The 24,275-nt window shown below is 42.5% G+C and overlaps 1 protein-coding gene across 1 annotated transcript in view; it reads left to right on the plus strand.

Annotated features, from left to right (window-relative positions):
• Positions 1–24,275, plus strand: part of LOC135186555 (ALK tyrosine kinase receptor-like) — a 203,259-nt gene that overhangs the window by 50,856 nt on the left and 128,128 nt on the right. The window contains exon 2 of the mRNA XM_064164356.1: positions 7,507–7,634. Within this exon, the coding sequence (XP_064020426.1) occupies positions 7,616–7,634 (19 nt within the window). The 5' untranslated portion in view covers positions 7,507–7,615. The remainder of the gene's footprint in view (positions 1–7,506; positions 7,635–24,275) is intronic.

Below are 24,275 nucleotides of genomic sequence, written 5' to 3' on the forward strand. Positions count from 1 at the left end.
CTCGTTTTTTGGGCAGTGTTAGTTTCATTAAAAAAAAATATAATCAAGTTCATATGCAAACAAGAAAAAGACTCCAAGGAGGTGGCACTGTTGAGACATTGTGCATCAGAAAAGCCTGCTGAGCTGGTGTTTTCATCAGGTCAGTTTTGGTGCTGCATTTCAGATACAATTACTAATGGTAGCAGCCCAGGAATGCTTCTAACCATGTACTACGTCCTAAGAGGTGGAAGAAAGTCTATCTTGCACAGTTTGACTGAGGAAGATAAAGGAAGGTTCAGTGCCAGATCAACATATTCCTCTGGGCAAATTGTTCTGTATTTGCAACTGCCTTAGTCTCTTACTGTAGTGATTAGTCATGCCATGTCAGTGGGGAGCTCCAACTGTTTATTGGTTGTGATGAAGTGGCTAATTAAAATAATTTGTTCTGTCATTTTTAAAACCAACAACACTTTCTCATGTCTCAGCCTCACTTGGCCAGCAGTAGAGTAGATATGTTTTTTAACATGCTTATAGCATTAAGTTTACATTACAGAATGGTAATTAATAACAAAAATCATCTGATAAGCATCTGAGTTACTCTTTCCACAGGCATTTTAAAAAGGAAAACTGAACAAATGTAATGGGTTACATTGCAGTGCAAAAGTGCCAGATAAGTCTGTTGTAAAGACTTTAGCCCTCAGACATATAGCATAATTTCATTGTCTGTCTTCAAATTCCTCTGTAGTCCCTGTGCTCTTCCAGGGTCTCTGTTTGCATTAAATTCCATCCAGTTTCTCATTTGTAATCACAAGAATGAGATTCAATTGTGAGGCTGAGGTTCTTCAGTTACTTACCTGATTCTATTCTTTGTAGCACTCAAATTTAAATCTTCAGATTTTTCAGAGCAGGGAATTTGCTTTAAACAGGTTAGTAAAGTAAAGGCTTTGTATCAGTAGTTTGAGGGTTTTGTTGTTGTTGGGGTTTGGGGAGTGTTTGTTTTCTCAGAGACACTCAGAAAAGGATTAGATGGATGGATGGATGGGCATTTAACAGGAAAATACATTTTCTTGTAGGTTTTCTCTTCTGCCATTTCAACAAATTTCCCTGTGGAGACTAGTTGTGTTGTAGTCTTGATGCATACACAGCAATACTGGAGGAGATCCCATTACCAGTGTAGTTCTACTGGCTTAGTTGCAAACTTTCATCATTATCCAAGAAGAGATTTGACTTAAAAATAGCCATTATGGGCTGCTTGTGTCTCTCTGACAGCTAAAACAATTTCTGCCATGTTGTGGTGTTTTGCCAGCTGTACAGTTCTCAGTAGTACACAAGAGCCCAGCACTCCTGAAAGGAGGGTAGAGTTAACCACGTGTGAGGTGGTATCATTGCAGTCTGAAATCAAAATCTTGTTGGTGTCCTGTTCTAGGCAAGGTAATTGTACACCATGTCCAACTCATCGGTCAAGCCCTGCAAAGTTACAGATTGTTTTCTTAGGATAGGCTGCTGTTATTAGTTTTCTCTTCAAAGCATTAAAAAAGAAAGAGAAAGAAATAACAGTGAAAAAAATTACAATTATTTAGTCTTTTTTATGTCATAACTTTCATGAAACCACCTTCAAAAGGCATTTTGATGGCAGGTCGGGGAAGCATTCTTGGAACTATCAGAGGGATGTTAAAGCTCTGATCCAGTAACGCTAATGAAGATCTTGACTGTATTTAAGCTGTCACTAGCAGTTATGTCTTCCTTATGCAAAAGGCCACAGAAAAAGGTAGAAAGACAACTGGCATTAAATCAATAGAGGAAAATGTATACCATTTTCTTTCTCTTACGTTGCATTGCCCATCAAGAATTATCTCCTTTAACGCTAAATAAACTCTGGCATTAATATACAGTGACTTTATTTGTTGCTGTTTTAGAAGGTGGCTCCTTTTCAAGACTCTTTCATCATGCATCACATTCAAGCCCTGATGCCTTTTAAGTAATTTGAAGACCAGTAATCTGAAATTAATTTGAAGTTGATAATTAAAAGTCATTACAAGACAGCACATTGTCTTGTTTGAATTAATGAGGAAAGAGTTTACACAGCCTCCTGTGGGTCACTTTATCTTTTTTCTCCTTCCATGTCTTAGGACTGCATTGGAATATTTTTGAAATATTTTCTTAATTATTATTAATTTTCTGTTTACTGCAGCCTGAAAAGGTCTAATCTTGCTCTTGCTGTATGCAGTGCCCATTAATTGCTGTAGCAAAAGAAAATCTGTGGTAGTATGGTGGCGAGATTGAAACCTGTTTTAAACTCCTGTATAATTATGCAAGAGCATGTAGGATGGTGAAAGTGATGTTCTTTCACCAACTCATCTAGTAAAGGGGGGAAAAAAATCTCTTTTGGACTCCTACTGCTAGTTTTTAATTCTACCTTTAAGGTTTCATTCTCCAAAATTAGCTTCTGATTTTTTTCCCTACCTTTATCATGCCACAGGTGCATTTTTATGTGAAATATTCTGATGCAGCCACTATTATTTCTATTTAATTTTGTAAGTTCACTGAACCTTTTACCAACAAGATAAAATTAAGTCCTTGCAGAGCTCTATTGTGTTTTCCTTCCAGGCATGCCTTGATAGATGCTGGTAACAATGACTGTTTTAGATAAGAGACATTCTGGACCCAGAGAAAGAAAATCATGCTATACGTAACTGAACTTAGTTATATGGAGTCTGTGAAATTCCACAGCTATTTTCTGTGGCAAATGGGGATGAGAGTGCAAAACACAGCTTGACTGCAGGGAGCTTTTTTCCTGAAGTGATGGGATAGTTCCAGGTTGTTGGCTTCAGTCAACCTCCTACTAATAGCTGCTGGGAGCACGTAAACTGAATCAGGACTCAGGAGGGGCCATGCAGCTCTTCTTTTCCCACACCATGATTCACATGTGTGGAATGGGCTGCCTGGGGACGTGGTGGAGTCGCCGTCCCTGGAGCTGTTCAAGGCAGGATTGGACGTGGCACTTGGTGCCATGGTCTAGCCTTGAGCTCTGTGGTAAAGGGTTGGACTTGATGATCTGTGAGGTCTCTTCCAATCCTGATAATACTGTGTGATACTGTGATACAGTGCCTACACAATGCAAAGTAGTGTGTTGCTTTACAACATAAGGGATTAAATCAAGATGTTAAATTAGTTTATATTGCTTGAGACAGTATCTCAAGAAATCATGTCTGTTATGGCCACTGTTGTGGTGAAATGGGTTCTATGGAAGTGATAGTATTGTGCAAAGGAACTGATGCCTTTGTCCTTGAAGTTGTCATCTTACCAATCTGATTCATCACTCTATGGAGTGTTTAGAGATTATGCAGAGGATAACAGGAGCAATCTGTTATCTGTTGTAATTTGATTTTGGGACCTATGTTTCACAGAACTGCCAGATGATTGAGATTGGAAGGAAGCTACAGACTTGGGGATGTGTGGTGGGAAAGCTGTGACTCAGAGAGGGACCTGGGGGTTCTGGTTAACAGTAGTGTACCCAGGTGGCCAAGAAAGCCAATGGCATCCTGGCTTGCATCAGAAGGACTGTGGCCAGCAGGAACAGGGAGGTGATTGTCCCCCGTACTCAGCGCTAGTGAGTGTTGTGTTCAGTTCTGGATCCCTAACTACAGGAAGGATATTGAGGTGCTGGAGCATGCCCAGAGAAGGACAGTGAGGCTGGAGAAAGGCTTGGAGCACATGGAAGCATCTGAGTGAGCTGGGGTTGCTCAGTCTGGAGAAGAGGAAGCTGAGGGAAGACCTCGTCTCTCTCTAAAACTACCTGAAGAGAGGTTGGAGCGAGGAGGGGCCCAGCTGCTTCTTGGTGGCAAGTAACGGGACTAGAGGAGATGGTTTCAAGCTGCACCAGGGGAGGGTCAGGCTGGATATCAGGAAATATTTCTTCACAGACAGGTTTCTCAAACATTGGGATGGTGGTAGGGTCACTGTCCCTGGAGGTGTTTAAGCAGTCTGTGGACCTGATGCTTAGGGACATGTTTTAGTGTTGACTCTTCAGTGCTGGGTCAAAGATTGGACTGGATGACCTCAGAGGTCTCTTCCAACTGGATGTAATCTGTGATTCTGTGAATATCTGAGACTGACTAGTTCAAATTCTTTGCTTGATGCAGGGTTAACTAGAACAGGTTACCCAGAGCCATATCCAGTTAGATTTTGAGTATCTTCATAAGTTTTCTGGGTAACTTGTACCAGTGTTCAGTCACCCCTGTGAGCATAAATGGATTTTTTTGCCTTTCAATCCAAGCAAATGTGTGTTGTTCTTGCCTGTTGTCCTTTCATTGGGTGTCCCTGTCTGATTCTGCCTTCACACCACCCTCTCATGACATAAACATTGATAAGAACCTTCCTGACCCTTCTCTTCTCCAAGCTAAACAATCCCAGTTTTGCCAGCCTCTTCTCGTATGTTGGATACTCTAGTCCCTTAATCATCTCTGTGACTGTTTGCTGGACTCAATTCACTAAGTCCATGTTTTTCTTGTACTGGAAACTCCAGTGCTGACCCCAGAACTCCAGATGCGTCTTCAAAGTACTGAAGAGAGGGGAAGGTTCTGGTCTTCAATGTGCCATTTCCAGTGCAGCCCAGGAAGCTGTTCGCATTCCTTCTCATTGAGGGCATATTACTAGCTTATATTCAACATTTTGCCCGCCAGGACCTGCAAGTCATCTTCTGCAGGGCTGCTTTCCAGCCTGTGATGATGCATGAGGTTATTCCTTCCCAGAGGCAGCACTGTGCCTTTCCTGTTGTCAAATTTCAGGAGGTTCCTGTTGACTCAAAACTTTCAGCCTGTCAAGTCACCTCTCGGTGGCAGCACAACCATCTTGTGTACCAACCGGTTACAGAAACACAGAATCGATCAAGTCCAACCTATTACCCAACATTACCTGATCAACTAAATCATGGCACCAAGTGCCTCATCCAGTCTCTTTATAAACACCTTCAGGGACGGTCACTCCACCATCTCCCCAGGCAGCCCATTCCAATGCCAATCACTCTTCCTAAACCTGCCCTGTCACAGCTTGAAACTGAGTTCTCTTGTTCTGCCACTGGTTGCCTGGGACCAACCCCCACCTGGCTACCACCTCTTTCAGATAATTATAGAGAGCATAAGGTCTCTCCTGAGCCTCTTCTTCTCCAGGATGCACACCCCCACCTCCCTCAGCTGCTTCTCATAGGGCTGTGCTCCAGCCCCCTCACCAGCCTAGGTGCCCTTCTCTGGATATGTTTGAGCATCTCAACATCTTTCTTAAATTGAGGGGCCCAGAACTGGACACTCCTCCCACTCTGGCTGGAAGCTCTCTGATAATGCATTGTGCTTGCCTGTCATATTACCCAGTTTATTAATGAAGGCAGACAATATTACTTGCTCCATTATTGACCCAAAGCCATACCACTAGTGACTGGCCTCCAGCTGGACATTGTATCACTGGTGACAACCCTCTGAGTCTGGCAGTTCAGCCAATTTTCAGTCCACCTCACTGCCCACTTAAAAAAATCTGTGTTTCCCTTGTTTTGTCAGTGAGGATGGGATGGGAGAGAGCATTTAAAAATCTTACAAAAGTCCAGATAAATGCCATCCACTGCTCCCCTCATGCACCAAATTGACCATTTCAGAGCAGAAAGCCATGAGGTTGGTTAAGTACAATTTCAGTATGAAGAGGTCCCACACATGGTATTTCCCCACTTGTCTCAAAAAATGACTGAAGTGGCTTTGTAAGGAAGGAAGGAAGAAAAAGAAGGAAAGAAAGATTTTCTGTTACCTGGCTAAAATGCTTTCTAAAATTAGATTCATAACAAAGAGGCCACTAATAGAAATCTAATGAAGGTACTAGCAATTAACATCCAATGCATATCAGTTATCCTGAAGTAGATCTTGCTGCTGCCAGGCGGCCTATAGTACAGGATCTGCAGATGAGTCTGAGTCTGTTAAATCCACAAATATCTGAAGATAAAAGTCCCTTTTCTGCCATGGAATTGACAGCAGAATCAGCTCCCATTGGAATTTGTTCATGGGTCTCTCTACTGACCCAGTATCTATTTTTAGTGTTCCTAGTAAATCCACCAGTTACTGTCATCTTTATTTCATTTATTTTTATGTTTCTGAAGAAAGAGGCTGACACTTGGGATTTCTTTTCACATGAATCTTTGAATCTCAACCTGTTGTATGAATCTGTGCCATACAATGTGGGTATGTTTTGTAATGGATCGGGACTTGAGTGAAGCTGCCTTTTCCAGTCTTGCATTGCAGTGATATAAACTACCTGCTTGGCAACAGCTCTGAGAGTTAATAAAGTTTCTGTGGTAAACTATGAGAGGCCTGAGAATTTCAAACTAAAGTTATTGCACCAGTAACTCAGAAAAGCAATTCCTAAAACTCCTGGCACATTTATCCAGAGGGTTAGCGGTAGCACAAAAATGGAAATCATTGTTGAGAGCCACTGTGTACTCGGAATTAAAATCCATCAGTCTTGTGAAGCTGAGGAGAACGATTTCCATGACATACAGATGCTGCTGTATTTCATAACCAAAATTAAATCTAGGATGGTATTTTGACTTTACTTGCAGGGAAATTCTCATCCTCTAATCCCTGTAATATACCTAATTTGAGATGACATCGAAAGGAATAACACACACAGGAGTTAGGCATTTAAAATGCTCTGGATGCTTTATTTAATTTCAGTAAGGGGAGATTTACCTCTTTGGGGGAGGAGATGGAAAAGGAGCGAGGATGCCAAGATCTCCTTTTCAAGCAGGAAACTTGAGCAAGGAATTTGGAAGATGTATGGAAATGAGAATATCTCTAAACAAACAAACAAATGTGGTGGTTTGGGTGTTAGCCACTCCTCCACACGTCAAGGTCAAACTTGATGGGACCCTAAGCAACCTAATCTGGTTGGAGACATCACTGCTCACTGCAGAGAGGTTGGACAAGATAACCTCTGAGGGTCCCTTCCAACCTGATGGTTCTATGATTCTATGAATGTGTAGACATTCTAGTGAGCTGCATTAGAAGCAGAGCAAGTCACCTCAACTGGTGATGCACTGCTGAGAATTACAGCTGCTGTGCAAGCCCTGGAGACTGGCTGATTGCCTGAGTGACCAAGACTTTGTTGCTGAGGGTGACATTTAGAGGCAATGTGCATGTGCTACAGATTGCACAGCTTCTCTGCAGAGAAAGTTAGACTTCTTTTCAACAGCAGGCAGACATCTGTGAGAGATCCAGGAGCACAGAAGACTAAGAGGAGAAAGCAATAAACTAATTCGTAGCTGGGTTTTGCTCAGCTCCACGGAAATCTTGATGCTCAGTAACTTACTTTTGCAAAATGCACGAGCAGGAAAGGCCCTGACCACGGAGCACCATGAGGGGCCTGGGGCAGGAGGCACCATTTGACCAGCCACGTGCAGAGCTGCTGCTTTCAGGGATTTGGTCCTTATCAAGTAGCCTTTCTTACGACTCTTCTCCTTTGTTCTTTCCTCTTGCTGCATGATGGGACCAGATGGGTGTTGCTTCAAAGGAGAGTTGGACATCTAGAAAAACCATTTCGGATCTCACTGGAGTACATCACTAGTGGGAACAAGAGCGTAGCAGCTGTGGATTCCTTTGCCATGAAGAACTGCAGCACAGGTAATACAGAGTGCTTTGTTGCTTCTAGTTTATTATCTTTTCATGCTTTCTTGGAGAGAAGCATGGTTCTGGCTGTTACAGAACCTTCACAGATTGAAAGCTTCTCATCAAATCAGTCATTTAAATAAAAGAAAAAAAGTAGGATGCCTTCCAGGGGAAAAAATGTTTTTAATGTTACCTTAGAAGGTTTTAACTTCTTGAAGGAAACAAGTTGTTGTGGTTCTCTTGGGAAAGAGTTTCTAGGAAAAAGAAGCCTGAGAAGGGTAGATTTAGACTTGAGATTAGGAAGAAATTCTTTACAGTGAGGGTGGTGAGACACTGGAACAGGCTGTTGGTGAAGGTCATGGGCGCTCCTCCCTGGAGGTGTTCAAGGCAAGGTTGGATGAGGCCATGAGTGACCTGGTCTAGTGGAAGGTGTCCCCGCCCATGGCAGAAGAGTTGGAACTAGATGATCTTTGAGCTCTCTTCCAACCTGAACCATTCTATGAATCTAGGAAAATTCATTTTGAGAGCCCCAAAGCAGCATACATCCTGACTTGCTGGATGCCTGTCCTGACAACTTCACTTTCTGCAGCAGAAAGCAGAACAGATAAGTAGTTCTTAGAAAGATACCTTGCAAGTCATCTTTTTGCTGCCCATAGTAACAAGTTTCAGGGTTGGTTGTTTGTTGTAACAGCTATGGAAGATCTGATTCCATTAAAGTATGCCTTTTCAGAGCAGTGTTTCAAAGGAGGTATTGCTGACTGACCCCTCATAGCTCGATGTCTTGTGTGGAATTTTAATTATGGGTAACATTAATGGAGGTTAGGTTTTAAAATACAAGCTCTGTTATCAGTTCAAAAATGTAAATGTAATGCTTTGTGCCAGAAACAGCTGCATTTTAGTTCTACCAGCTTTGTGGAGCTTGCAAATCATGCTGAAATCATTAGGTGGCATGTCAGTGAAGAATATTATTACATATAGCACTTAACACATTACCTTTTGTCTGTGTTATTTATTTGGAGTGCTGCCTATCACTTTCAACTTCTCCAGGACAGAGAAATCTGCTGGAGAATATAAATGTTTTGGTTGTCTACCTTTCTCTCCTCGAAGACCACCTCTATTAAGGGGTTTATTACATTGTCCATGCATCAAGGTGATCTCTCAGCTCCAGCAAGCAACAGCCTGACATTGTGCTGAGAGTTCAAGGCATGTTCAGGCAGAATGCACTTGTCCTGCTGTTGATATATGGAATGCATTTTGGTGTTTCTATAAGGCTGAAGAGAAAGTATTTCAACTCTTAAAACCAAAAAGAAAAAACTAGGGACAGAAATCATTCAATTCCACAGTGCTTTGGGAATTCATTTCAAGAAATTCTATGATAGACTGCCCATGAAGGTACATGAATTCTTCTCTTAAGAGTGCTTGAAGGACAGCCTCAAATGAGAGAGAGTCAGTTGAGTGAAAAGTTCATAGTCTCCTAGAATTGTTTTGGCTGGAAAAGACCTGTAAAATTACTGAGTCCAACTGTCCACCTAACACTACTGTGGACACCAAACCATGGCCCCGAAAGATGCCATGTCCACACATTTATTTTTAATGCCTTCAGGGATGGTGACTCCACTGCCTCCCTGAGCAACCTGTTCCAATGCCTGACCACTCTTGCAGGAAAAACATTTTTCTTAATATCCAACCTGAACTTCCCTGGTACAAATTCAGGCCATTTCCTCTCATCCTATCACTTGTTACTGGGGAGGAGAGACTGGCCCCAACTCACTACAACCTCCTTTCAGGGAGCTATGGAGAGCAATAAAGTTTCCTCTTGATGTATGGTGTTGGCTGAATGAGCTCATACTGATATTGGACACTGTTCTGCAGACGACAGATGTCAGTTGCTGAGTCTGTTAAGATATTTTGTGCTCAAAAAAAGGAACAAATCTCCCATTTTGTCTACAGATATATAGCAATTGGCTACTCCTCTGTTCTGCTTACAGGACACATTGTGTGAATCATGCCAGCAGGGAATAATGCCACTTGTTCTTTTTTCTATTGGCTGAAACTACTAAACCTTTTGCACACAGCTGAAGATGCAATACTGTGTCTTTTTAAGAGAGAGAAGGTGATGATGAGCAGCCAGGGGTGGCACCTTAGGCTTGGGGGAAAATAGGGAAAGTAATAAGAAAAGATTAATCTAAATCTAATTCTTTTTTTTTTTTTTTTTTGTTCTGCAATGGTTAGAAGCCTTTGGGCAGCTTAACTACTTGGAGAAGTTAATGTCACTGAAGTACCTAAAACATGGATGAGTTTGGGAAACATCTGAAAAACAGAAACAAGCCTTCAGCATATTTTTTTCTAAGCCTTTTGAAGGCCACGTACACAAATTTAAACTAAATTAAGGCACATAGACAATCTCAGCAAATTAGGCTACAATTTCTATAGGCTTGAATCTAATTTAGACACCAACAGAGACTTGAAGAAGGTAGAAGTTTGATACTGTGATTTGGTTTTGAGCTTTGGAAATTCCTTTTTTTTTTTAAAGTTCTTTAATCATGGAGAAGATGGGATTTTGATTGCATTTGAACTGAAAAAAAATAACAGCCTATTTGGGACTGAACAAGAAACTAAAATTAGGGAAATAATTAATTCAGGTGCTGATAAAATTCTGAATGTTTAAAAATTCTACCTTTACAAATTCCAGATTCATACCCCATATAATTCAAAACTGTTGAGTGGAAATATGACACTATCTCTATTGTGATCCACTGTTTTTTTCCTTCATTCAACAGTGCAGCAGACTGGAAAATCAAAGTCATTTGTCACTTGAGTATCTTTGCAGTTCCCAGTTCCCATCATAGAATCAGTCTTGATCAAGTTAGATTGATAGAAAAAAGGGAAAGCCTTTACTAATTGAAAGGTGTACTTGGGGTTTGTTTGCAGGGGTTTGGAGTGGTGTCATTGTTGGTTTTGCTTTTTCAATGCCCAGGATTGGCCAAAACTAAATAAGAGATTGGTGCATCTCTTATTGCTGCAGTTAATAGAATCACAGAACTTTAGAGGTTGGAAGGGACCTCCAGAGATCATGTCCAGCCTCCCTGCCAAGGCAGGTTCCTCTAGGACAATTTGCACAGGAACACATCCAGCCAGGTTTTGAAAGTCTCCGGAGAAAGAGACTCCACAACCATTCTGGGCATCCTGTTCCAGTACTCTGTGACCCTCACTGTAAAGAAATTTCTCCTCATGTTGAGGTGAAACCTTTTATGTTCCAGTTTCTAGCTGTTGCTCCTTGTCTTATTGCTGCTGACCAGCAAAAAGAATGACTCCCTCCACTTGCCACCCACCCCTCAGATATTTGTACACATTGATCAAATCTCCTTTCAGCCTTTTCTTCTCCAGACTAAACAGCCCCAGGACTCTCAGTGTCTCTTTATAGGAGAGATGCTCAAGTCCCTCAGTCATCTTCATGGGTTTCTGCTGGACTCTCTCCAGGAGGTCCCTGTCTCTCCTGAATTGGGGAGCCCTAAACTGTGTTCCAGGTGTGGCCTTACCAGGGCAGAGTAGTGAAGGAGAAGAACCTCCCTAGACCTGTGGGCCACTCTTTTCCTGATGCACTCCAGGATGCCATTGGCTCTCTCTTCATCATCATCTTTCTTCTCATGCACTCCATCCTCTAGCTTTTTCTGTGAGAGGCTTTTAACACTTGATACGTGCTAACTGTTAGGTAACCTTAGCAAAAAGCTTTCCTGAACCATAGATTTAGGAAATCTATGGTCTGCAGTCAATAGAAAGGCTGCTTGGACATCTATAGGTTTTGGATCAGGACAGTTAACAAGCAGCACTGCGCATCAGCCTACAGCCAATTGACTTTCAATTACTGTCTGAAATGTGAAGAAGATTGTGTTTGTCAGTGTGTAAAACCTAAACTATCGATTGTCTAATTTTCTTTCTTACAACTTACAGTTTAAATAAGTGCAATATTCAAAGGGAAGTTTAAAACAAAAAGTCATTAACATTGCAGAGAAGTAATATATTAATTTAATAGTGTAAGTTGAGAATTTGTTCCTCCTACAAGTGAAGTAATTGGTTACAGTGGCATTTTATAGTTGACAGTAATTTCTAGTAATAAAAATAGAGTTTATTTCCTAAGGAATGTATTGACTTATTAATGATATTTAATGGGTTTCTTACTGATTTCTTTTTTATTGGGGTTGTAAATTAATTACGTTGCTAACTTATTTCCAAAAGTCTTAATTAAAGTACTTAATGGTAAGCAAAAGTAAATGACAAGGTGTTGTTTTACTTAGCAGTCTTCAATTTAACAATTCTAAGTAACTTTTTAAGTAAGGAGTGTGGAGCTCAAGTGCTTCTAAAACATATTCAAGGTTTAATGATGCTCCGGAGCTGTTAAAAGCAGTTATTTCAGACACAGCCTGTCCAAGAGGAAGCACTTAGCTTTCAAGTTTTCAAGCTCAGTAAGCAACACAAAACCCATTAATTTTGGAGAGAGGAAAGACTGTGTGTTGTTTATTAAGTTAATGCTTCTGTCCACTCAGCAAGAGCTTTTTTTCAGGAGATACTCAAAGTACAGAGAAATACACTCATTATCTTTAGGGCTGATCAGTAGTTAGCTCTGCAGTGATCCTGTGGTTATAGTGCTGTGGTAGTTTGAGAGGTCCCAGGTCCCCCTTAAACAAAACCATAGGGACAGAGGCCCGTCCTGAGGGGATGGACCTGCTCTTGCCAGGATATTGTAATCTTGTTACTCTGGTCCCTTTCCGGTATCACAGCTTAAGAGATAGTGCTTGGCTGCATGACCCCCCTTCCTTTCCCTGCTCCTCTCCCAAAGCAGCACACGTCCCTCTTAGCTCATGGTTCATGGGGTGCTGGCAAGGAGAAGTTGGGCCACTGAGGCCCTGTAGGTGCAGCTTGGGGAGGCATCTTTGGCCTACTTTGCAGGCTGACTGGGGAGTGGAAGGGATGGAGTATTCTAGGAGCCCAGTTTGGGCCAAGTGGATTTTATACTGGTTCTACCTGGTTGCCATATATATATGCTCTCAAAAATAGAATTTCTCTCTAAGCTTCCAATACAGTGTCCCTATTCTTACTCCTAAAAGGGGGCAAGAGTCAATTCTGTTCTCCAGAATGGGCTATGCTCATGGCCCCAGCTGGAACAAGTACATATGCAGATTTCTGAAAGTTGAAAGTAAGGTTGTACTAAAAGCAAAATCCTTGATCCAAAGCAGAGTAAGTCTCACTAAAGGAAAAGTTTTGAGGACCTGAGGATGCTTTTGTTGGAAGCACATTGAGGTGCTGCAGCGTGTCCAAAGAAGGGCAAAGAGGCTGGTGAAGGGCCTGGAGCACCGGGCCTATGAGGAGCATTTGAGGGAGCTGGGGTTGTGCAGTCTGGAGAAGAGAAGGTTGAAGGGAGACCTCATCTCTCTCTACAGCTGCTTGAAGGGAGGTTGGAGCAAAGAGGGAACAGCCTCTACTCCTTGGTGTCAAGCGACAGGACTAGAGGATGTGATTTCAAGCTGCACCAGGGGAGGATCAGTCTGGATGGTAGGAAATATTTCTTCATAAGAAGGATTCTGAACATTGGAATGGTCTGCCCAGGGCAGTTGTGAAGTCACCATCCCTGGAGGTGTTCAAACAGCAAGTGGGCCTGGTGCTTAGGGACGTGGTTTAGTGTTGACCCTTCAGTGCTGGGTCGAAGGTTGGACTGGATGATCTTTGAGGTCTCTTCCAACCAGATATATTCAGTGATTCTGTGAGGGAGGGAAGAGTAGGAATAGACTTGCAACATGCATGAAGAAATATGAGCAAGTGCCAGGTAGAATTTTTCATGATTATGTTTGATAAATAGTCTGGCAGCAGATTTATGAATCAACTGCAGGAAATCAACAAGGGCTTTCTCCAGGCAGGATTACTTATGTGTCTGAATCATTACTAAAATGATGGTCTTGTGTATTCACACAAAACCTGAATATGTATCATTTCAGTTTTCCCACGTATGCTCACTTTCTGCAGTTTGTCTTATAAATGAATTTGCTGACAGGATGTTGTGGTTAACTGAACTTAATAAAATGCCAGTAAGCCCCTTTTCAAAATGAGTTCTTGATGCTTCCTACTGGAAAATTGCCTAGAAAAGTTAACCTTTTCCTAACAGAGAACTGACTAATAGCAGTGTATCCAATGGAAATGTAGAACAGCCCAGGTTGGAAGAGACCTCAAAAGAACACTTGGTCCAAACTTTTGTGGGAAGGACAGCCTAGGAGAGATGATTTAGCACCCTGGCCAGCTGCATCTTTGTGATGATTTGGGTGTTACCTGCCCCCCCACACTTAAGGAAAATCACCCAGACTAGACTCAGTGGCTGGAAGCTAATGAAATGAAGCTATATTTACAGCTTAGCACAATATACAAGCAGATGTTTACAGTATATACAGCTGTAGGCAGAAATATACAGGTTAAAAAGTAATACAGAAACACAACAGCCCTCCCAGAAAACAGAGTCCCCAGGAGGGGCTCCCAGCCACCCTTCCACCTCCTTTCCACCCCTCTACCTTTCCCCAGACTTTGCCTTATGTTCAAGGTGAGTTTTGAGGATCGCCTAGGGGGATTAGGAAGCAGAAGAATTAGTCACACAGATGGCAGGTTAGAGAGAGAGAAGTGCAGCACAAAGCCAGAGAGCAAACTCTGTTGTCTATGTTTGTGGTCTTGTTTTTAGCCATCTCAGCAAGCCTATGAGTGAAGTAGACATCACCATTGTTTCCTTTCACAGCCTGTAATCTAATTCTTCTGACCAAAGTGTTCCAGCTAGCTTTAAACTAGCACAATCTTGGAACCCTCCAATGATGGGGACTCCATCACATTCCTGGGAAAGATGTTCCAGTGATTGTTCTCACTGTAAAAGACTGAAACACAGGTTTCAACCTGTGGTGGTGCACTCAGACACATGACACAGAGCTAATTTAATGTTAATAATGAATGAATTAAAAATAAAGCAACACTTCATTTCAGTAGAATGGCAAGAAGTTTACAGAAGATTTGTGATGCAACTAATTTAATTGTGTCAGTATTTTAAAAATTAATTATTTTCTTAATGGGACAGTGGAGAGAAGATGTGTTCCTTCAGTGGAACTAACCATCAGGTCTTCTATGGCCTGGAGATCCACCACTGCCCAGAAATGCAGGGAAACAAGTGAACAGAACAATGAGCACAGCTGGCATGGTGCCTTGGTTATAAAACTGAAAAATAGACAGGATTTTAAAAGAAAAGTAGTCTTAAATTTTACATGTAGCTCCCCCTGGTTTAGATTTAGGGCTATGTAATTTAGGTCATTTTTATGTAAAGGAAGCTGGAGGAATTCCTTTGGTATATTGGACATCAGGAGGAAGTTCTGCCCAATGAGAGTGGTGAAATGCTGGAACAGGTTGCCGAAGGATGTGGTTGAAGCCCCATCACTGGAGATATTCAAGATCAGCCTTGATGGAGCCCTGGGCAGCCTGATCTCATTGGAGGTGTCCCTGCTGAGTGCAGAGGGGTTGGACAGGATGATCTTTGAGGATCCCTTTCAGGGAATCACAAAATTAACCAGATTGGAAAAGACCTTTAGGATCATCGAGTCCAACCTATCACCTAACCCTTCCAATTAACTAAACCATGGCACTAAGTGCCTCATGCAGTCTCCTTTTAGACACCTCCAGGGATGGTGACTCCACTCTGGGCAGCCCATTCCAATGGGCAATTGCTCTTTCCTTGAAGAACTTCTTCCTAATGTCCAGCCAAAACCTGCCCTGGTGCAGTTTGAGTCTGTGTCCTCTTGTTCTGTCACTGGGTGCCTGGCAGAAGAGACCAACCCCCACCTGACTACAACCTTCTTTCAGGTAGTTGTAGCCTGTCTCAGGAGAGGCAGCAATGAGGTCTCTCCTGAACCTCCTGTTCTCCAGGCTGAACACTCCCTGCTCCCTCAGCCGCTCCTCACAGGGGCTCCAGCCCCCTCACCAGCCTCGTTGCCCTTCTGTGGACACATTCAAGCACCTCAACATCTTTCTTAAACTGAGGGGCTCAGAACGGGACACAGTTTCAACCCAATGCAATCTGTGAATCTGTGATGCTGTGGTTAAGGATCTTACCAATCCAGAGGATAGTTCCAGAGTTAATCAGATCAATGGGAATTATTCAGTACTCAGATGAATGTCCATCATTAAAAAAAACCCAAACAACCAGGACTAAAATTAGGCAGTTTGGCTATTTTCCTTGGAGTGGCCTATACTATTTATACAGTCCCACTGAGCTGCTTTTCTGTGGATCTAATTTCAGTAAGTAGCCATTTGGAAAAGTCTTAGTATTTTAAGAAAGATTGCCTCCAACTGCTTTGGCAACCACCTTCCTCCCCATCCGCTTCTGCTCCCCATGAGCTATAGCTGATTATTCTGGCTGGATGGGTTATGTGCCAAAACCCATCTCTAACCTGCTAGTGTTTTAATCCTGTAGGGATCTGCTGCTGGAGAAAACATTGTTTTACAGATCAGTGTGGTAGCTGTAGTGAAGTTAAATCATTTTAAGGTAATTCCAAAGTGAAAATTGTTTTGCTTGTGGTTTGTGCCCGTCGAAGTAAAGCATGTTTAGTGCACTTGTTATGGGGCTTATCTTTGTTGTCCTTTTTCATTTTCATCTTTTAAAAATTAAGTTATAGTAATGCTAGGAATGAAAAATTAAGCTAATTTGGTCTTAATATTGCTTCTAGAAAAAGGCACAGTAACTCAATTAGCGGTGGAGTAGCTTTTTATAGTAATGAATTAGTGATTATGTCTTTCTGTTACTGACTGCAAAGGCTTCTTGTGCAGCCAAATTTAACATAGCCGGTGATAGTTACGCTAAATAATTGAATCTATTTAGAGCATTAGTGTACTAACCAAAGGAGAGGGTGGGAAAATGAACCTGATTATCTAGAGCATTTAGTTTTCATAGGTCTGGCACACTGATGAATGAGACCTAGTATTGTGTTGTTTGATTTGGTAATCAACTGATTATATCTGTAGGGTGGCGTGGGGTGTGGGTTTAAGCTGTGAAGAGGGAGGTATTAAAACTAATGGTTTATATGGTGTAATAAAGCTTGTAAAACCAGTGTTTAAAATTGGTACATTCATAGAGGAGGCAGAAATCTGCTAGAACCTTCTGCAGTAGGACCAAATGTTGGTGTTTCTTAGACAAAGCTACCATCTCACCAGAGTGGGCAGGTTCATCTACATCAATACACACGCACAAAAAAAGGGAATGATTGGATGATTTAAGAAACATAATTGAGACATCTCAGCCTTTAATATCCAAAGCTTTAATAATCAAAGAGAAGGGCATGCTCATGAGGTACTGGAAGCTGCTTGAGAGACACTGGAAATCCCTCAGTTCCCCTGCAAATGTTGGCAGTTGTAGGTCTTAAGTACTTTTTAACACCTTGAAGAATTAGCCAATACATTATCTTTTTAATGCTGTATATGATTTTTATCTTGACCTTCTCCCTTAATTAAGGCTTATTTCAACAGGGGAGCCATTGATTCAGTGAAAGAAAATGAACTCTGTAATCTGTGTTCCCCAAATTGAACTTATTTTTATTGCTATTAATTGCTGCCACTTAGTTCTTGTGATGGCTTAACTGCCTGAATTTATTGAAACAATCATAGAATTCAGTATTATCACTTGAGAGATGGAGAGAATAGTGATGATTTACAGACCACCCAATGATTTTAAACCAGTATTAATCCAGATTCGGAAGTTCCATTGTGTAAGCAGAAAATAGTCGCTCTCTCCCTTCCCCCCCCCCCATAATAAACCCCTACATTTTCAGAAGGCCACTGAAGCCATGCAGAGCTTTGATTTTGCTCAAAGAAAGTCAGAAGTAGTTTTGCTCCCAGTTTTGTTTTACAGAGATCTGTGAAGTTCTCTGTAGGAAATGTTTTTGATTTGAACAAGGCTGGTGTTTGAAGATATTAAGACCTGGCTATGCAATGGGATTTGTGTTTGTGAAGAACTACAGTGGTCTTTGAGAAGAGGTGAGAGACAGCAGAGATGCTTAGAAAGCCAAAACAGAAGAGGGACTTGATCAAGCTAATGAGATAGAAATCAAACTGCATGGAAGAAAGAATAGATAAGGGAGAGACAGGAGAGGAAAGATGACCATGAACTGGTAACACCAAAATCAAACACCAGGGTATCAGGCAGGAATAATTGGTTTAGATAGTGGAAATTATTAAAAGATTTGACCAGTTAGAAAATGATTGGAATAAACATTTACAATCCAGTGAATTAACTAGAGCAGTCAAACTTGGTCAGATAGCCACTCAATCACCTCGAGTGAAGTAACTATGTGGATAATCTGCTGAACTGACAAGGAAAACAAATGAGGTGAATGAAACACAAAAGGATTAAATCAATTCACAGTTTGAGTTATCAAATGTGAAGATAACTGTGGGCTATGCAGGTGGAAGCCAGCCCTTTTTCTAGCATGACACCAGAGCCCGAGTGGCCTTGGTGAGCTAGATAATTTTTGAAAGATGGACAAGAACGAGGAGAAGATGAGCCAAGGAGGAAAGATTTTCTAGGTATGCTTCTAGATTGGAGAAGACAAAATAATGCAAACAGCAAGAGCTTTGTCTTTTAAAAAGCCTGTGTAAGTGTCATACATACCAATTCTGGATTCTGAGGTACTCTGCAGTGGTACAGTGCATACAAGACAAAGAAAAGGTGTCATTCCTCCTCTTTCTTCTCCACACTGAAGTGTTCTTTAGATTTTGGCTCAGAGCACTTCTGTACCTCAGGACTTCTCTTTAAAAGTGTTCAAGTTAGCTCATTTTCAGTGTCTGAGTGGTCTCATTGCAAATCTACCCATCTTGCTGTAAGATCCTGTCCAGCTCTTCCCTTTCCTTGTCCAAAACTTTCTCTTTCTGCCTCAGGGAGCCTTGCTTGCTTTATCCTGCTGGTTTGTTTCTGTATGGTCTACTGCAACACCTTTCTTATCAAACTAACTGATGCACCAAGCTACAGATATTGTTTGCTAATTCTTCCCTGTGTCTGGGATGGGAGGTGTGGCAGGTGAATGACAGAGTGAAGCAGACGCTCTGCAAAAGACAAACTGTAGTCAACTTGAATTCTATGTTCAGTTCTGGACACCACAGTATAAGAAAGATCTTGAGATGCTAGAGTCTGTCCAGAGAAGAGCAACAAGGCTGGTGAGGAATTTGGAGGATGTCATGCAAAGAGCAGCTGAGGGAGTTGGGCTTGTTTAGTCTGGAGAAGAGAAGGCTGAAGGGAGACCTCATTGCTCTCTACAACTACCTGAAAGAAGGTTGGAATGAGACTGGTGATGGTCTCTTCTCAAGTAACTAGCAATAGGATGAGAGGAAATGGGCTTAAGTCGTGCCAGGGGAGGTTTAGATTGGATATTAGTAAGAGTGGTCAGGCATTGGAGCAGGCTGCCCAGAGAGGTGGTAGAGTCATCATCCCTGAAGGTCTTCAAGAAGCTTGTAGATGCAGTGTTTCAGGATATGGTTTAGTAGTCAGGACAGTTAAGTTATAGTTGGATTTAAAGGTATTTTCCAGTGTTATTGATTCTATTTTAACTGAAACCACAAAGTCTCAACCTCGTAAGTCCAGATCAGATCTGTAATACATAAAGAGAAATTCAAACTGACTAAACCAAATGCATTGGTTTGTTGGTTGTTGGGGTTTTTTTTCCCCTGAAAAGTTGAAGGATCTGTTACAGGAGACTGAAACTTTCCATAAAGGAGTGCTTGCCCTTTCAACAAGTGAGACACTTTTGTCTTGTATTTGGAAACTCACAACCAGTAGCTGCCCATCAGAATCTCGGTGGGGATCATTAAACCTTTGTGTTGTGATTCTTTGACTTTGAAGCCCTGAAAAACATGTGGAAAGACAGGAACTTTCAAAAGGTGCCAAATAACTTAGGAGCACAAATTAATGGGAACCATGCTCCTTAGTCCCCTGGGAGTTTTCAAAAATGCCATCATTACTGAGTGGCACTGAGGCATGGCTTCCACCAGTGAGTTTGACAAAGGACAGACTACACTGTGCTTCCATGGAGGCACTTTTAGTGAGTACCTCCATAAATGAGGCACACAGGGCTTTTATGAATTGAGCTTTTGAAAGCCCTGCTGGTAAGGCATATTGATCTATAAGTCACACACGGATGGCAAGATCTTAAATTACCAGTCAGGTTTTATTACATGAAAGAAATTTTAAGAATACCTTTGCCCCCCTCCTTGAAATGATTGCCAGCTGAACTGCTGAAGTTTTGTACAACTGGGAGGTTGCAAGCACTTAAATGAGTCAGCTGGATTCTGGGTCCAATTCCAGACCGAAATGGATTGTTCATGGGGCATGAGTGATGGTCTATCAGCAAATCTGTAAGCAAAATAGGAAAGCTGGAAATGTTTTTTAGATCTACAAGGGAATATAATTTGGTCAACTCTTACAGAGAGATTTATCATGTTCCAAGAGTAATATCAGTGGTGGATTTTTCATTTGATGTGAATAGAGAGGAACAAAGCAACTACTTTGATACCTAAACATTCTGAGGGTTGAGAGGCCATCTGTCTGGTTCTGTGAGGTGATGGGTTGTGGCATACTGAGATCTAAGCTGTTTTGGTTGGTTTGTGTGAGCCACAATTTAGAGTAAATGATTTTGCAGAGACTACAGCAGCGAACATTCGTTGCACTCAAGCCTAAAATATGGACTGGACTTTTAAGACATCATTTAGAGCTGTAAGCAACAACTGCATGAATCCAGCATCACGTTATTCAGTATGAAAAAGAGATGGATATGAAAAGGATGAAATTTCAGTATTTTCTTTAATAGCATCACTGTTGCTATTGATTTATATAAAGTCACTGCTGACTCTTTAAGCACCTCATGGAGTAATAGTGTTCATAGTTTATGAACATGCTAATGAAACCATAATAAAAAGAAAGCAATCACTCTAAGATCAGAAGCAGTGGCATTTTGGCAACAGTGTTAGCCCATCAGACACTTTTATTGTATACATCAGTAACAAAACAGTAGTAAAGTGATTCATTTATCTGCAGAAGTTGCCAAGTGGCTTAGACAGCAAAGAAACAGAAGTATTTACTGAATGTGAGCTATTTCCCGAAGTAAAGGAAGTGGCTAACTATGAATTTCCTTGATGTAGCTTTTGCTAGTGGAAGTTGTAAAGCATATTCCTTTAATTCTTGGAGTTTCAGCTACTTGCATCAGATGAAGATCTGTCTCTGTGTATTTATCAAAGCTTTTACAAGGGGGTCAAGAGGAGTATTGCTGTGGATATCAGCTTTTTTTGTCATTGATGAGCTCTTCCCATGCAACCAGAGAGTTTGGTTTGGAAAACAGAAGAGTTGAATTATAGCTGTTCTCTCATTGTAGGTAAAGTCTGTTACAGTCTGTTACAGACCACCCAACCAGGAAGAAGAGGTTGATTTATTACTCTTTAAGCAACTGGAGGCTGCCTCAAGATCACCTGCCCTTGTTCTGGTGGGCGACTTTAACCTACCAGACATCTGCTGGGACTTAAACACTGCAGAGAAGAAGCAGTCTAGAAGGTTTCTGCAATGTGTGGAAGACAACTTCCTATCCCAGCTGTTACGTGAGCCTACCAGGGGGGCAGCCCTGCTTGACCTGCTGCTCACAAATAGAGAGGGGCTGGTAGGGGATGTGGTGGTTGGAGGCTGCCTGGGGTCCAGTGACCATGAAATTATAGAGTTTTCAATACGTGGAGAAACCAGGAGGGGCATCAACAGAACCTCCACACTGGACTTCCGAAGGGCAGACTTCAGCCTATTTAAGGAACTAATTCAGAAAGTTCCTTGGGAAATAGCCCTTAGAAACAAAGGGGTCCAGGAAGGTTGGACCTGCTTCAAGAAAGAACTCCTGAAGGCACAGGAGCAGGCAGTGCCACTGAGCCGGAAGATGAGCCGACGAGGGAGGCAGCCAGGCTGGATGGGCAGGGAGCTGCTGAAGGAATTAAAGATTAAAAAGAGAGTGTATCACCTTTGGAAAAGAGGGGAGGTGTCCCAGGAGAAGTTCAAGGAGGTTGCTAGGTCTTGTAGAGGAAAAATTAGAGAGGCAAAAGCCCACTTGGAGCTCAGGCTGGCCACAGCTGCCAAGGAAAATAAAAAGTGTTTCTTTAAATATATGAATAGCAAGAGAAGGGCCAAGGACAACCTCCAGTCCTTGTTAGATAGAGAGGGGAATAGAGTGACAAAGGATGAGGAAAAGGCAGAGGTGCTTAACACCTTCTTTGCCTCAATCTTCACTAGTGGGACAGGTTGTCTCCAGGACAGCTGGACTCCTGAAGTGGTGGATGGAGTCAGGGACCAGTACAGTCCCCCTCTAATCCATGAGGAAGCAGTAAGGGATCTGCTAAGTCACTTGGATCCTCACAAGTCCATGGGACCGGATGGGATCCACCCTAGGGTGCTGAGAGAGCTGGCAGCTGAGCTGGCCAAGCCACTCTCCATCATTTATCAGCAGTCCTGGCTCACTGGAGAGGTCCCTGAAGACTGGAAGCTGGCCAATGTGATTCCCATACACAAGAAGGGTCGTAAGGAGGAGCCAGAAAACTACAGACCTGTGAGCCTGACCTCAGTGCCAGGCAAGGTCATGGAACAGGTCATCTTGGGTGCCATCACAAAGCACCTACAGGATAGCCAAGGGATCAGGCCCAGCCAGCATGGGTTTAGGAAGGGCAGGTCCTGCCTCACCAACCTGATCTCCTTTTATGATCAGGTTACCCGCCTGGTGAATGTGGGGAAGGCTGTGGATGTAGTCTACTTGGACTTCAGCAAAGCCTTTGACACTGTCTGCCACAAGAAGCTCCTAGCCAAGCTGGCAGCTCATGGTTTGGACAGATTCACTCTGTGCTGGATCAAGAACTGGCTGGATGGCAGAGCTCAGAGAGTGGTGGTGAATGGTGCCACGTCCAGTTGGCAGCCAGTCACAAGTGGTGTTCCCCAAGGATCAGTGCTGGGCCCAGTCCTGTTCAATATCTTTATTGATGATCTGGACGAGGGCATTGAGTCCAGCATCAGTAAGTTTGCAGATGACACCAAGCTAGGAGCAGGTGTTGATCTGTTGGAAGGTAGGAGAGCCCTGCAGAGGGACCTGGACAGGCTGGATGGGTGGGCAGAGGCCAATGAGATGAGATTTAACAAGGCCAAGTGCAGGGTTCTGCACTTTGGCCACAATAACCCCAAGCAGCGCTATAGGCTGGGGACTGAGTGGCTGGAGAGCAGCCAGGAGGAAAGGGACCTGGGGGTACTGATAGATAGTAAGCTGAAGATGAGCCAGCAGTGTGCCCAGGTGGCCAAGAGAGCCAATGGCATCCTGGCCTGCATCAGGAATAGTGTGGCCAGCAGGACAAGGGAGGTTATTCTTCCCCTGTACTCAGCACTGGTCAGGCCACACCTTGAGTACTGTGTCCAGTTCTGGGCCCCTCAATTCAAGAAAGATGTTGAGGTACTGGAACATGTCCAGAGAAGGGCAACGAAGCTGGTGAGGGGCCTGGAACACAAATCCTATGAGGAGAGGTTGAGAGAACTGGGCCTGTTTAGCCTGGAGAAGAGGAGGCTCAGAGGTGATCTTATTACTGTCTACAACTACCTGAAGGGACATTGTAGCCAGGTGGGGGTTGGCCTCTTCTCCCAGGTAACCAGCAATAGAACAAGGGGACACAGTCTCAAGTTGTGCCAGGGTAGGTATAGGCTGGATGTTAGGAAGAAGTTTTTCACAGAGAGAGTGATTTCCCATTGGAATGGGCTGCCCAGGGAGGTGGTGGAGGCACCGTCCCTGGGGGTCTTCAAGAAAAGACTGGATGAGGCACTCAGTGCCATGGTCTAGTTGACTGGCTAGGGCTGGGTGATAGGTTGGACTGGATGATCTTTGAGGTCTCTTCCAACCTGGTTGATTCTATGATTCTATGATTCTATGAAAGGAGACATGAGCTGATGCTTAGTGTTTGCAGTGATCTGTATTACTATAAAGTTGCACTGATTTTTAGATTAAAGAGGGGGAAAAAAGGATTGCAAAACGCATTTTGTACAAAGTACATTTAAAAAAAAATCTTACAGCCAATTAAGATGAGAAATGCAAAATAACCTTTTCTATCACATGTCCTAAAAAACATTACTCCAAGATATGTGTGACCTGCAGAGTGCTTTGAAGTTCTCAATGCTTCTGTTTTCTTGTAATATCATCTCTATGTAGCACCTCCAGCTTCTTCTGCTTCCAAGCGAAATGAGGCAGTTTCTCTGATTTGGCCAAGCCTCTTTCCCTTTAGTCATAAAACATTCTTACCTCTATCCAATCTCATCACAAAACCTTTAGGGCCATTATCACTCTGTTTTAAGTTTGTTCTGGAGAAAGCAGTCTTCAGCTTTATCTGTAGAACATGGGCAAATTTGTGACTTTGTGTAGCTCCCCTTAGATAATAATAAATGTGCTTCTACTTGCTGCTGCTGCTACTAGCAGAGCTAGAGATCAGCAGCATCTGCAGTGCGTTACAGTTATCTTTCTCAAGTAACACAGCAGTGGAATCATTCTCTTGTTCGTATTACTTTTTGACTTCTCAAGCAAACAGTGTGTTCCTTTCCTAGAC

The sequence above is a fragment of the Pogoniulus pusillus genome, chromosome 25 (genome assembly GCF_015220805.1).
Source record: "Pogoniulus pusillus isolate bPogPus1 chromosome 25, bPogPus1.pri, whole genome shotgun sequence".
NCBI lineage: Eukaryota > Metazoa > Chordata > Aves > Piciformes > Lybiidae > Pogoniulus > Pogoniulus pusillus.